The sequence below is a fragment of the Harmonia axyridis genome, chromosome X, assembly GCF_914767665.1.
Source record: "Harmonia axyridis chromosome X, icHarAxyr1.1, whole genome shotgun sequence".
Classification (NCBI taxonomy): Eukaryota; Metazoa; Arthropoda; class Insecta; order Coleoptera; family Coccinellidae; genus Harmonia; species Harmonia axyridis.
In genome coordinates this window covers 17,105,858-17,120,333 of record NC_059508.1, presented here as the reverse complement: position 1 = coordinate 17,120,333, position 14,476 = coordinate 17,105,858, and the positions used below count along the sequence as shown (strand labels likewise).

General features: G+C 31.5%; 3 protein-coding genes across 4 annotated transcripts; 1 reads left to right on the top strand and 2 right to left on the bottom strand.

Moving 5' to 3' along the window:
• Positions 1-1,353: 1,353 nt before the first annotated feature.
• On the bottom strand, positions 1,354-8,615 carry LOC123686267 (protein phosphatase 1 regulatory subunit 37-like). Of its 2 annotated transcripts, none has more exons than XM_045626285.1 (11): positions 7,689-8,615; positions 7,479-7,633; positions 7,034-7,378; positions 6,857-6,951; positions 6,382-6,796; positions 6,046-6,320; positions 5,454-5,642; positions 5,044-5,163; positions 4,695-4,991; positions 4,040-4,172; positions 1,354-3,305 (listed from the first exon to the last, which is right to left on the bottom strand). In XM_045626285.1, the coding sequence occupies exons 2-10, from the start codon at positions 7,594-7,596 to the stop codon at positions 4,053-4,055; spliced, it is 1,974 nt and encodes a 657-aa protein (XP_045482241.1). In that variant the 5' UTR covers positions 7,597-7,633; positions 7,689-8,615; the 3' UTR covers positions 1,354-3,305; positions 4,040-4,052. The 2 variants fall into 2 exon arrangements, with proteins under 2 accessions (XP_045482241.1, XP_045482242.1); XM_045626286.1 differs by having other exon boundaries at positions 1,354-3,044.
• A 272-nt stretch (positions 8,616-8,887) lies between these two features.
• Positions 8,888-11,018, top strand: LOC123686268 (major facilitator superfamily domain-containing protein 10). The gene is made up of 6 exons (XM_045626287.1): positions 8,888-9,498; positions 9,556-9,714; positions 9,849-10,031; positions 10,085-10,334; positions 10,387-10,554; positions 10,639-11,018. Exons 1-6 carry the CDS (start codon positions 9,169-9,171, stop codon positions 10,860-10,862), a joined length of 1,314 nt encoding a protein of 437 aa, XP_045482243.1. The 5' UTR covers positions 8,888-9,168; the 3' UTR covers positions 10,863-11,018.
• A 1,436-nt stretch (positions 11,019-12,454) lies between these two features.
• On the bottom strand, positions 12,455-14,199 carry LOC123686266 (BCL2/adenovirus E1B 19 kDa protein-interacting protein 3). The gene is made up of 3 exons (XM_045626284.1): positions 13,999-14,199; positions 13,523-13,794; positions 12,455-13,431 (listed from the first exon to the last, which is right to left on the bottom strand). Exons 1-3 carry the CDS (start codon positions 14,036-14,038, stop codon positions 13,183-13,185), a joined length of 561 nt encoding a protein of 186 aa, XP_045482240.1. The 5' UTR covers positions 14,039-14,199; the 3' UTR covers positions 12,455-13,182.
• Between the last annotated feature and the right edge of the window lie 277 nt (positions 14,200-14,476).

Genomic DNA, 14,476 nt, shown 5'->3' with positions numbered 1-14,476 from the left:
TAATGAATAATAGTAATTATTTTTCAAAATGTGATATAATTGATGGTTCTCTATTTCAGTATTCAATCACAGCCAATACACCTAATTGAAAATAAAAATTCCTTCTCTCTTAGCCATGACAATAAAGAATCATTGGTGCAAATGATCTTCAATACAAAAATCGAAATTTAGGCATATGGAATGTCTGTAGAAGTAACAAATAAACGACACATCAATGAATTTTTCACATAAACTGAAATCTCACTTAGAATATCATAAATTTTAAATTTTCCATAAGATTATTAAGAATTAGATTAATATAAATCCTATGAAATCGGAACTTAGGTATATACTACAATTATAGAGTAAAATGTCTGCAAAAGCAATAAAAAGCAATACATAAATTCATTATTCAAGTAACTCATTAGGTACCTCCTCGATAATTCTATGGATTCGGTCCTGTTCCTCGTTTCGTAAATCTGAAATTGTGTATTAGGAACATAGGAAGGAGAGGAGGTATCCGAAGTTATCATAGAAGGTTCCAACAAGGTTACGCCTAATACCTCAGCTATTTCTATGGTCAACGAAAGGCAACGACGCTTCACGAAGCGAGTAACAGCATGGGCGTAGCCAGGCGGTGGTTTAGGGGTTTTTTTCTAAGAATCGACTGTTCAAATTCATGCATATTTTCATGTTAGTAGTAGTTCTGAATTGTAGAATTCTAATCTGGTATCGATTTAGTGTAGAAAAATGTTTATACAAAATTAGAGAATGATGAGAATAATGATCTGATCGATATAAGAATGAAATTTTTTTCAATTGCCTCCTTTGATATGCATAAATAACTATCATATTATCACAAAAAAAAATTATTGTGTCAAGGGACTTGATTATTATAGGAAAACAACAAATTTATTTTCGTTTTATAGCTTGTAAAATGAGATATTTTTTTGAGGAACAGCCATTTTACCTTTTAAAGTTGTAGACTGTGATACTGTTACCAAATTCGATTACGTAAAATTGAAGATCGAAGTATGTTGCCTTGACATTTGATACGCAGACAAGAATATTTCATATTTGAAGTTGTTTTTCTCATTTCGTATTCATTAGGATCATACAAGAAATTGGTTCCACAAAAAATTATAAGGAATTTTAATGTTTTGAGGAGCATTTTTTCTAAGAAATAATTTTTACCCACGGTATGGCATATTAGCAAAATTTTCGTCAAAAAAGCTATCTAATGATGGCATAATATACAGGTGTGCCATTTGAAAAAAAAAAAACCTACTACTTTTCAACATAAGATCCAGTCCTCATAGCTGAATGAATAATACCATTATTCAGAATTTAAAAGCATGTTTAAAATTAATTCGATTATTTCAATATAAACACACTTTATTGTACTTTAAATACATGTTTTCTACATAATATTAATTTCTTGAAATATCCTTAATATATTAATACTTATCACATGCATGTATCACATCCACAAAATAAAAATCATTAAACAAATGCTCAATGCAAGGAATATTTTGATCATTAAATTTGAATAGGACATTGTATGCTTTATCCTCTATTGCAATTAATCAAGAACTAAATAACCACGTTTCGGCAAAAAAACAGGTGTCACATCCAATTTATCTATTTTATATTTAAAAATCTATACCCTATACATTGAAATGTTTGCTCTAGCATAATATGTTCAATTTGAATTACCGATTGAACTTTATGAAACAGCAAAGTATTTGGACAAGACAATACTTTTTGGAATCCTTATTGGGAATATACACTTCAACATTTTTATTGTTGAAATGCGAGTTACTTAAGGTTGAACTCAATTGAAGACAATGTGAGAGACCTTTAAATTCAAAGTTAGTTTCATCCCCTATAATTCTGTAGTACGACTCAAATAATATATTGGATATTATCATTAATTAAATCAACAATTATACAAACAACTTAGCATAATTCAATTTTGTACCAACATTTTAAATACAATGTTAAAATTATATCCCATTTTATTAATGTCCATATAAAAATATATTCAATTTATACAAATATGTATCCCGTATTTTAAATTATGACTAAGTTAATATATCTCATTATCTAATAAACATTTACATTATTTTAAAAACAATATTTAAGTAACAATTTTTGTAATTGCAGGTACTATCTCAGCAGCACCAATCCATTATAATGAAAAATCAATAAATTGGTTTGCAGAGGCGAAGTATATGAGGAATCGAGTGGGATCCAGAATACAAACTGTATATAATATGACTTCCATTGCTTTGCTTCTTAGCAAATCATAATTTTTTTCTTGAACAAATTATTATATTTAATAATTAAATTCTACAGAATATAACTGTATATACATATAGCAATTGCCGCCATAATGACATTCATAAAGATACCATATTCAAGGGTATCGACAAAATTTCATACCATATTTCATTCAATCGAAATTGCTCTTACAAAAAATTCAATAATGACTACTTCGAAACAAAATTAAATTGAAGAGAAGTATCTTTCAAGTTAAATAATTATATGAAATTAATTTCACGGCATTCAGACAATTTTTCAATTGTGGAAAAAGTACCTCCGAATAACTAGTCCGATGCTCTAACCACAGAGCCATCGATGAAGCTGAAGATTCTCCTCAACGAGGAACCATTAATCCCAAAATCCAGTGTTAGTACATCTGAATGCCGTGAAATTAATTTCATATATCAACACACAGACGTTAAACCATTATTTACGTTAAATAATTATTCATCTTGATACCTGTATGAATTTCAATGACGCCATGATAAAATCATTCAGTTGATTAGTCATAAATTTCTATTTTGAAATGAACTCAAAATAGAACTCAATCTGTCGAGGTTAAATTCAATATCTAATTAAGGTTTTTCTACCTGAGAATATACAGCCTAATTCAATGAAATTCAATCAAATAAAAAATTCACTGCGTCATTGGAAGTGAAACATATAACTGCACTCCGTTTTCAAGTTTTAACGAATTGATTGATTTTCACCATTCTACAGCCTAAAATTTCCAAGCAAACCTGAAAAAAGACTCAAGTACATAAACATATATGAAAAAAATAACATGATCTCAATACTCAATATATTAATTAAAATAATTAATTGAGAAAAACATTATTCCTCTCTATATTATTTTGCAACATAGTTTGATATTATCTTATAGAATTTTTAAAAATAGTGCTCCTTCACACAGACTGAATTTGATATAGCCGGCCATTTTATAATTCAATGTGTCCCTAGGAAGATGATGTTCAACCAAGAGCAGCTGCAGATAATTTATCCTAAAATCGTAAATTTTGAAATGAATATTCAACCAGGATAACCCAAAAAAGTATCATATTTAGCCAACCTGAGACATTCATTGAATTATATAGAATTTCAACATGTACTTGCAAACATCCAGGGTATGGTCTGTAAATCATCTTGGTTACTATGGTTAGTATGTTAGTGGTCCGTATATGTCAAATTCCTCAAAAACCGGTGACTATTTCCTCAAACTTCGGTGAGTTATCTGTCATCAGAGCAACCGTACTTTTATTCTGGTTAGGTTCGGTAACCACGCCCACTCCGGTTGACAGTTGTCATTTTAGTTTTCAGATTATTGCTTATGAATATTTTCCATGACATCTAACACTCAAAAACTTTATTATTTTAATCATGAAACAAATAACCTTCAGAGCCATTACAAACTATTAGCTATTTACAAATTAGAAGAGATCAACCATTTATAACCTGCAAAATTCTGTCAATGAAATATTTAGTTGACCATTGACAAGTGTCAAGCGGTCCGTAAATACGAAGCCAAGTTATCTGAAACATCGATAACTAGTAACCCCTCTGAAATTCTCGGCGATATACAGACCATACCCCTACATGTATCTAAATCACAAAGACTGTCAAGTAGAAGTCAAAATCTGGATCAATTTAAAAAACAAATTTGACTTGTCAAACCTCATTTGAACGAGTTGTGGATGAGGTCAAAACCCTGCACACATATAAAATTTACTTCACTCACAATCTGCTCCTACTTAATCAGGTTGTACCGAGAGTGAATCCATACTTTCATTGGATGAAACACTGCTTCTGACATTAGCAAAACGATTCTGAATTTCGTCATCTTCCGGAGAAGGACTTATTACTGGAGTTACCTAAAACACATTTTAAATTTGTTTTTTCTTTACACATAATTTTATTGAGGAAAGATTGTGCATCGATTTTCAGTTTACAGAATACATTTTTTTTGTAGGTTGTTCAGCTAGCTCATCCACAAATAAGTAATTTTTTTGATCGTTTTACTGGGGATGGGGCCGCACTTTCAATCCCTAATTGAATAATAAATTTTGATGTTGACCACAGTTTTGAACATACTTTCGTGCGCAGACTGAAACAAGGACTTTGTGCTTAGGTAACACACACCAGTTTATTCTAGTGTTCGTTCTGATTTATGTTTAATCATATTGGGAAATTTTCATTGATTTCTTTAGAGGCCAAAAAGTCTAGAATTTTTAGATTTTCTATTGGAAAAAAGAATGACATTTGTTTGAATATTGGACACATCCCAATAGCCTTACCCAATGCAGCCCCAACTTTCATGAAAGAAAAATTAAAAATGAATAATAGGAATATCACTCTAATTTGCATGTGATAATTTATTTCAAAGATATTCTCACTTTGAACCGTGAAAGTGATCGAGGGCTATTTTCTGGTACTGAGATTATCTGGAAACGACTCTTAGGAGCTGGACTTGTAAGAGGTGTTGGTGACATTGCTGAAAGTTGAATGGGACTTGTGAGTGCATGTTTCACATCTGGTATAAGAAATCGAGGTTCGCAACTCAAAGATACTTTTCTAGATATAACTCTAGAAATATTAGTAATCTCTTCATCGCGATTATCAACAACAAATGTCTTGTTAACTGTACATATTGCATTCAACCTCTTAACCACTTGTGTATAACCTGATGGATCCTGAAAAAATTAAATGATCAAGGAATGAAATTGAATTAAGTTCTCTACTTACACTACATGATCGATTAATATCATCTATCTCTATTTTGGTTATTTTTGAATTTGTCAGAGCATTACATAGTCTTTCCAAGCCATGTACTTGTATAGCCTTATTTCCTTTCAAATTTATTTTCTGTAAATAAATAACTGTTAAAAAGCTAGATACAAAGAATTATGGGTATGGTCCGTATATCGCCGAGAATTTCAGAGAAGTTACCAGTGGTTTTCAACGCACTGCTTGACACTTGTCAATGGTGAACTAAATTTTTCATTGGCAGAATTTTGGAAGTTATAAACAGTAAATGTCTTTTAATTTGTAAATAACTAATAGTTATTAATGGCTCTGAAGGGTATTTGTTTCATAATTGAAATTATAAAGAGATAAGTATGTAGTTACATCAACTTCAGTTAGATATTACTTACTAAGAGTGATGTATTTCCTTCAATAGCTTCAGCAAGAGAAAATATTCCTTTACAAGTCAATAGAGTGCATTGTAATCCAAATCCCTCTAATGAATTTGTCTCTATCAACCCATCTTTGACATCCATCAAAACCTGATCTGTTAAATTATTATACCCAACATTTAATGTATGAAGATTTTTACCAAAATTCTAAAAACAAAAAAAGCATATATACAAATGTATTATGATGTTACCAACAATATCATACACTAAAAACAGAGGTGTTCTGCATTCTAAATTCTTGTTAAATGGCAATTGAAAATAGTTTTCTTTGTATAGGAGTTATAACTCCTTACTTATCAATAAAATATAACAATGATTACTCATGTGGAAAGTAACAGTGTAAATTTTGAAAAACTGGGTTGAATTTTTCATTTTTAGTTAAAATAGCGAAAAAATCATCTGTCAATATTTTTTTGCAAGAAAACCTTATAGAAAAGTGAATGAAATATAAATATAATCTAAGAACAATGACAGATTGCTGTGGTGTTGCCATTTCTTAACTTGCAGAATATTGAAATATTCTAAAGTGATTCTCATTCAATGTACTCACAATCAAATTGTTGATGATAGGTCCACTTTTTTCAGTGAGCTGATTATTGAAAACTATCAAGACAGAAAGTCCAGATCCTGGAATGTTTTGTTTGACTAATCCTTTGGACAAGTTGTCTAATCCACGATCACCAATAAAGTTATTACTTATATCCAATACTTTCAAATGTGAATTAACCTGAAGGAAATTGCCAAGACACTGAGCCTCTCTACTATACAATTTGGATGATGGCAAATAAAGTTCTCTTAGAGTCGTATTACTCTTCAAGCTGTCAACTATGTAAATGAAATGAAATTTATCATTTAAAAAAATATAGCAAAATCCTATGAAACTCACCTAAATAAAATGAAGGCATCATATCTAGCTCACAGCTATCAAATCTAAGTGTTGTAATCTTGGAATTGCTCTTCACAGCATGCAAAAGCTTCCTCATGTATTCTTCACTAATACACATACCCTTAAACGATATTACTTCAAGCATATCAAGGTTCATACAAGCATTGCAAAATGATTGCCAAGCTTCATTGCTTTCAAACTTAACCGACACTTCCAGTTCCTTTGTTGATTCATAATATTCCAACATATCCAAGAATTCACTAATAGTATCACTTGTGAATTTACAATCAGACAAGGTTATTCTTTGAAAATTAGCCACTTTCAACAAATCCTCTAAAGTTTCATTTACATCGTTTGTCAAATTTATTGAACATAAATTGAATGTTGCGGAGTGATTGATATTGTTCTTGATTTCCTGCAATTCAGTTGACACTAATATTTTTCAAAATCCGATTCTCTCAAATAAATAACTCACAGCAATTTGGTTTTTGATGATATCCAGTTCAATAGTTTTGTGATGTTTGCATGAGTTCTCATACACTTCTAAAACCTCCTCAGAACTTTTTATACCTGGAAAAAATAATGGCATTGTGGAGGTCTATATATTGAAACTATTTCCAATTTTTAGATTCATTTAAATCCAACAACCTACCCATTTCTAAATGTTGTTCTTGTTCTGGATATAAGTAACTAGCAAGTTCAGAATCATCACTTGGAAATGATACTCGACGGGAACTCGCAGATGAATGACAGGAATCCAAGGATGTATTAGATTTATTTTCAAAACAAGAACCTCTTCTCAATATAGAACAAATGCTTTTCTCCCTAAGTGAATTTGGTGTAGACAAGTCAACTCCCGACTCTGTATTTTCATTTTTTTGTGATATTGAATATTCAAATGACAATAAAGGCTCCTCCATTGATTCGTCATCAAGTGAAAAGGATCTATCCAGAATTTGTAGGAGTTTCTTTGAATTCAAGCCAGTGGGTTTGAAATCTGTTGATGAAATGACATATTACTTCAAGTAAGCTGTTGATTTTTTTCTCTGGTGTTGAAGAAGGGATATTAACTATTACAAAGTGTTACAATTATTCACCTGCATCACATATAGTGGAATCCTCAGAGACTTCACTCTCTTCGTCCACAATTGGGCTTTCAGTGCCACAATCTTCAATAGAGATGTCATGATGCTGTTTGGTGCACTTTGCATCCATGACTTAGATTTAACCAAATTTGCTCAACTTGCTCTAACTGTAAAAAAAACAAAACAATTTAAAGGGCGAAATTGTTAACAAATTCAACTTACCTCTTTTCCGTACCATCTTCAAAATATTTGGTTCACATTTGGTAATGTGATTAGAATTTTTATTGAAGATAACATTCTATTTCACGTTTCAACTTGCGAATTTAACACATTCATTTTACCATTAACGCATCGCAAGAATATAAGGAAATATAAGTTATCACGAAGTAATCAAAATTTTGTGTTGTATTGTTGAAAAAGCAACATGGCGCCAAACAATTCAAAACCAAACATAAAACTTTCAGGTTAAGTAATTCATCAAAATAATATATGAGGGACATTAATTATTCAGAAAATAGCAAAGGTTCATTCAATATATATAGATCTTTGACTAGATAACCAATAGCATAATTGTAATCAAAGAAAATATTTAATATTGTCAATCACTTCGCCAATCGAACGTATGAAATTTTTCAACAGATTGAAGATATTTATACATCGAACGATCGGACTGTTTTTGTCAAATTAGATATCTGACTGTCATAGGTACTGCATATTTTTTGCAATACATATAAACGTAGGGATGGGTTTCAGACAAACGCATCATTCACGAAAAACTAGTAACATAATAGGCTCAGAAATATCCATATTTCTGGACTACATAATGATCAAACGGAAATATAAAATCCATTATTTGATACAAAAACTGGAATAACAAATACTATTTTTGCTACTTTTTTGTTGATTATCATCAGAAACTGTATTCATTTGAAATAAGTTTTCAAAAACTTTGCTGGGAAAGTATAAGAGGTTGGCTATTCCAAAATTAAGTTCAGTAATTTGTGTATATATGGCTAGCAAGCAAATTTTCTATTCAATTAAATTTTTTAATCGGAACTGACATGATTGATGTGCCATTGCAATAACTTCTGTGTTAGATCTGATTGCATCTTAGAACATTAATAAGAGGAACAGAAATCTGAGCCTTGCAACTGATGCATTTGTTTTGATTCCAACTTCCAACATTCTTCGCTCCTTGTCTGACGGAACAAGTTAGCAGTAGCGGAACATAATTTGATTTATTTCGAAATTGTTAATTGATGCTCAAAAATAGTTTACAATGTGATTTATTCATGAAAATTCTTTCGTACTTCAAAAACACAACACAAAAAGAGATATGTAAGTCTATGCATCGGTCGTTCGACGTCAATTTTGAACGCAACCTTATTCCTTCTCATAACCTAAAATCCTAACCATATCCATAGATAAGGGGTATTTTTGTATTTATCGATGATCGTTACAAATCTTTTTGAGAAATTAATAATAATATGTTACATCGCTAATATATAGATATATAGAAATGATGGCGTAATGAAAACGAATCAAATCATTTTCATATCCATTAATTTCATTTCGAATAACCTTCTTTTTTCCTATTCAATATCCATAATGCCTGAAGGTATGTAGGAAGTGGGAATGCCAGCTCATGCATAATCCTTTTAGGTCACTATCATTCATTCGAAATTCGTACATTGTCTGAAAAATGGATTCATCTAATCGGAAAAAAATGAATCCTGTATATGTGATATTCATTTCCCTTCTTCTTGATCTGCTTGCTTTCACAATGATTCTTCCATTGCTACCATCATTGTTGGACCATTATAAACAGAATGATTCCACTGGGTTATATGCTTGGTTATCTGGAAGAGTGAAATATTTTCAAGAAATTGTTGGAGCTCCTGAGAAATTTAATAATGTTTTATTTGGAGGATTCCTAGGTTCCATGTTCAGTTTTTTACAGTACTTAACTTCCCCTCTTTTGGGAAGTATTTCTGATGTTGTTGGAAGAAAATCTGTGTTGATAATATGTTTGGTGAATATAAATGAAAAAACTTAATTGCGAAATAGGAACATTATCAACTTTTTTCAGTTGGGAATATCATTTTCATACATCCTTTGGGCTTTCTCTAGTAATCTGATCATATTCATTATAGCAAGGTTTATTGGAGGAATAAGCAAAGGTAATGTCTCTCTAAGTATGGCAATAATAACTGATGTCTCTTCAGTTGAAAATAGAGGAAAAGGAATGGTGAGTAATATGTTTCTAGTTGTGTTAAGCCTTATTTTTTGAGAATGTTCCTAATAATTAAAATTTATGTTTAAATCATATTGTACTTTTTGACTATAATATAGAAATTAAACTGATGTTTTAAATAATTTCAGGCTCTTGTAGGCATTGCCTTTTCATTAGGCTTTATTGTGGGTCCTCTTATTGGAGCAGTTTTTGCTGTATGGGCCAAAACTAAAACAGGACAGTGGTATATTATTCCAGCCATCTTTGCCTTATTTCTATCCTTGGCTGATTTATTATTTATAACTGTTCTTTTCCAAGAGTCATTACCTAAGGTAGATTAACTTTTTCCTCACAATTAACTGTCAACTAAATTTGATTATTTTAGGAAAAACGTGCCAAATCCTTCAAAAGTAGTTTCAAAACAGCCGAAGGGATGATAAATGTGAAACAATTATTCAGTTTTTCTGCTGTTAATCATGATGAGAAATCCAATTCCAAAGAATTAAAAAAGTTGGGACTGATATATTTTGTATACTTATTTATTTATAGTGGTCTAGAATTCACACTCACATTTTTAACTCATCATGTGTTCAATTATACATCAATGGAACAGGGATGGATGTTTTTTTCCATAGGTAATTTGCTCAATTATTAAATGAGTTCAAATAAAGATAACCAAATTTGTAGGTCTCACAATGGCTGTTATTCAGGGTGGTTATGTTAGGAGAATCCCCAAAGACAAAATAAAGAAAACAGCTACCCTGGGTTTATGGCTTATTATCCCCTCTTTCATTTGTGTAGGTCTTGCAAATGGGCCAGTATTATTATACTTAGGACTTTTCCTATATGCATCATGTAAGTTAATAAATGAAAAAGAGTGATTTCTTCTTTCAAGAAAATAAGTTTACATATCAAGTGTTTGATAAAAATGTTTTACAGCAACTGCCTTAGTTGTGCCTTGTATTATGACAATGGCCTCTCTTTATGGTTCTGCTGATCAAAAAGGTACTGTTATGGGTATTTTTAGATCTCTAGGAGCCCTAGCCAGGGCTCTGGGTCCAATCATTGCCAGTATTGCTTTTTGGAGTATAGGTTCTTGTACAACTTATTTGATAGGGTCAATCTGTCTTTTATGGCCAGTATTGAACTTACTGAAACTGTAATTGCAGTATTCTTACTTCCAAACTTGATTTGTTCTGATTGTTCAAATTGAGACAACAGTATTGGTTATACATCACAATATTTATTCTTTGTTATTAATGTTCTTTGAATTTAAAAATATATTATAGATAATCTTATATTTTTCTTATAGAAATACATATTTAAAAAAACATGGTTTAATTACTTACAGTCCTTAATTATTTAATTATAGAAGAATATTGCAAGCCATAACAGGCCAATTGAAAAGTCACCAGTCTACCCCATAGTAAAACACGTTTTTTTTTGACAAAATTCTATTTTATCATTCAACATACAGCGATTATAGCTACCTTCCAACTTTTCGATACCGTTTTTGTAATATAATTTGTCTTGCGCTTCGAAATAGGCCTTAATTTCGGCAATTACTTCTTCATTGGCGCTAAATTTCTTTCCAGCCAGCATTCTTTTGGAGGTAATCAATGAATTTTATAACTTGCGTATCCCAGAATACTGATGCCATAAGCTTGCCAGCTGACTGTTGTATTTTTCCTCGCTTTGGATTCGGTTCATAGTGAGCAGTTCACTCAGCTGACGGTCGATTGGACTCTTGAGTGAAATGATGGAGCCATGTTTCATCAACTGTCACATATCGATCCAAAAATTCAGGTTTATTGCACTTGAACAGCTTCAAACACTGCTCAGAATCATTAACACGTTGTTGCTTTTGATCGATTGTGAGCTCGCGCGGCACTCATTTTGCACACAGCTTTCTCATGTAAAAATATTCGTGAAGGATATGATGTACACGTTCAGATGATATCTTCACAATGTCTCCTATCTCGATCAACTGTACTTTACGATTATTCAAAATTATTTTCTGAACTTTTTCGAGTTTTTCGTCGGTGACAGCCTCTTTTGGGCGTCCACTGCGTTCGCCGTCTTCGGTGCTCATTGCACCACGTTCAAATTCAGCATACCAATCAAGGTTGATTTTCCTGGTGCAGACCCCGAAAACTCTTTCAAGCCAAGATTTTGCTTCAACTGTATTTTTTCCTTCAAAAAGCAATATTTTATCAGCACACAAAATTCTTTTTTTTCCATCTTTCTTCAGATAACAAAAGTAGCTACTAGTAGCTTTGAAGGTTGGTACTACCTAAAAATCATTAGATTTAATACTAGCACCACCATCTGTGCATCAGGCCAGGAACTATTCAATTGCCCTAATAGGTTTATTGAAAAATTCCACCATAAGTCACCACACATGTTAAATTTAAACAAGCGCCATAAATTCCTCACAGCAAGTCAAGTCTTTTGGTTGAATTGAAGATACTTTTCATCATTTCTGCTTGTTACGAATTTGTCATTGAAAATTCCCCTTGTTGAGAAAAAAAAATTCTGAGCCTTGTGTGGCTCAAGACCATGGTACCAAAGCCAACAGTGAAACCTGGCAGTTGAGATGGAACAAAATAGATGGGAAATATTGAGGTTTTTCGCATTTGGAGTATATGATTTCATTAAACCTCAACTAAAAAGTCAATAGTTCTTCAGAATATAATTATAACAAGTACAGAAAATTTCATAGATGGATAAAAGGAAAGAACAAAAACAAAAAATATTATTTTCATTATTTATATTAGTAAGTCGTCATTGTAATATATATGAAAAATAAACAATTCCACCTTACAACTACAGATGAATATTCAATTTCGAAACTAAACTAAATATGCATTCATATTAAATGAAAAAGTACTTGTTATCTTAAATTAAAATCCAAATTAATTTTAACTGAACTACATGAATAAATCATCTCTGAAGTAATAATTTTCTTGTGGAAAAATTCAGTTAGCGAATGAACAAAAATATCCATTTTTGAAGGATATGTTCCTTAAATCAATTAAGTTCAGCCAAATTTCAATATCACAGTACCCACAGCTCAAACTAACAATTTCATTTTATGCAATAAAATAATAAAATTTCGATAATGAATAATGATACTTGGGAACATTGATTATCTATAGGAATAACTGAAGAACACCAGAGAAAAAGCTTCATTTAGAAAAAACAGATTTACCAATCAGTAGACAACGCTAAAGGTTAATAATCTGCCGTCAAAGAAATTAGGATTACAACAAATATACTTAGATTATCAATTTATTACACGAATTTATTTCAAAAATGACATTCATAATTTTTGACAGGATTTAGGGAGTATACAGTATTGAATACAAAAATCCCAGTCTCTCAAATAAGGCAGCATTCACAAGCTGTATATTGAAATAAACCGCATAGCTATATAAAATTACATATAAAATTTTCCTCAGACAAAGAAGGAAAAGAGCTTGTTTAACGTACTTTAATGGATGGAACAAAGAGACCATGTCTACTTAACCAGAGTCCTATACCAGTGCCCAATAGAATGGATAAAATGTTGCTCAGAAATAGAGTACAAAGACCTTTACGGGAAAAGATGCTATTGTTTCCCAAACGAGCATGACGGATGCTAAGCAGTTCCCGCTTTCTAGGCCTAAAACTCCAGTTTTTGGGTGGGAGTTGATCTGGACGGCTGCTCCAATCATTGAAAAAATCTGAATCCTAAAATGGTAAATGTCATGATAAAATGATGTTCAGAGAGAAAAGCAGTACTGTGTTGAAGTCCATCTATAATTAATCTCGCTTTACTCACTTCTTTTGATTCAGAATTCAAATAATAAGCTTGCCAATCCATATTAAGACATGTTCCTTCCACAGGGCTATTTGGGGGACTTTTAGGACTACCCTTTGGAGAATCTCTTCGAGAACCAGCTAATGAAACTCTAGCTGATGACTGGTTAGATTCTCTTTGTGCTTCTCTCAGCAGCCTCAAATAATCTTCAACATGTAATTGCTGAGTAAACGTCAGAGGTGTTGCTGTACCTCCTGATCCTGAATGTACGCTTGACACATCAACCCAGGATTCTAGAAAATATTTTTATTTACGTAAATATAATGCATCCAATTCCGGATATTCACTAGGTTATAACAAGAGATTATTACTGCCATTGGAAGTCATCTTAGAGTTTATCCTATTTTTAGTTCAAAATCAAAACAAAGCTGACAATAAACAAGGAAACGCAAACATGATACTGCGTTTACCACATTGTAAACAAATAAAAATCTTACCACCAAGGACATCATCAAGGCTGGACTTTGATGATGACATTTTAAAAAACTATCCCGAAATTTAATTTTCTTCGAAAATCAGCTGACAATTTCAGTATCGTTTGAAAACTAACAAAACCCAAACACCTTTGTGTTTGACAACAAGAAACCAGCGATGAACCTTCTTGTGCCTACGTGACTTCAGAGTCAGACAGAAATAAAATAGTGCGACTTCAAACATAGAATAAAATTCTACTTTTCCGACAAATATCGTTTCTTATAAGATTTTTAATTCGAAATGCGTCAAATATTTTAATTTTCATTTGAAGACTGAATACTTCAATATTGAAAAAACTTATTATCGAAAGATCATTTCAAGAATAAAATTTTCAAAAATTCTAGTATCGTTTTTTCAGGAAGAAACGAGATCGTGATAGACTGTAAAGAATAATCTTGTACTCTTTATACAATTGTATTAATAATAATAAGTTAACTCTAA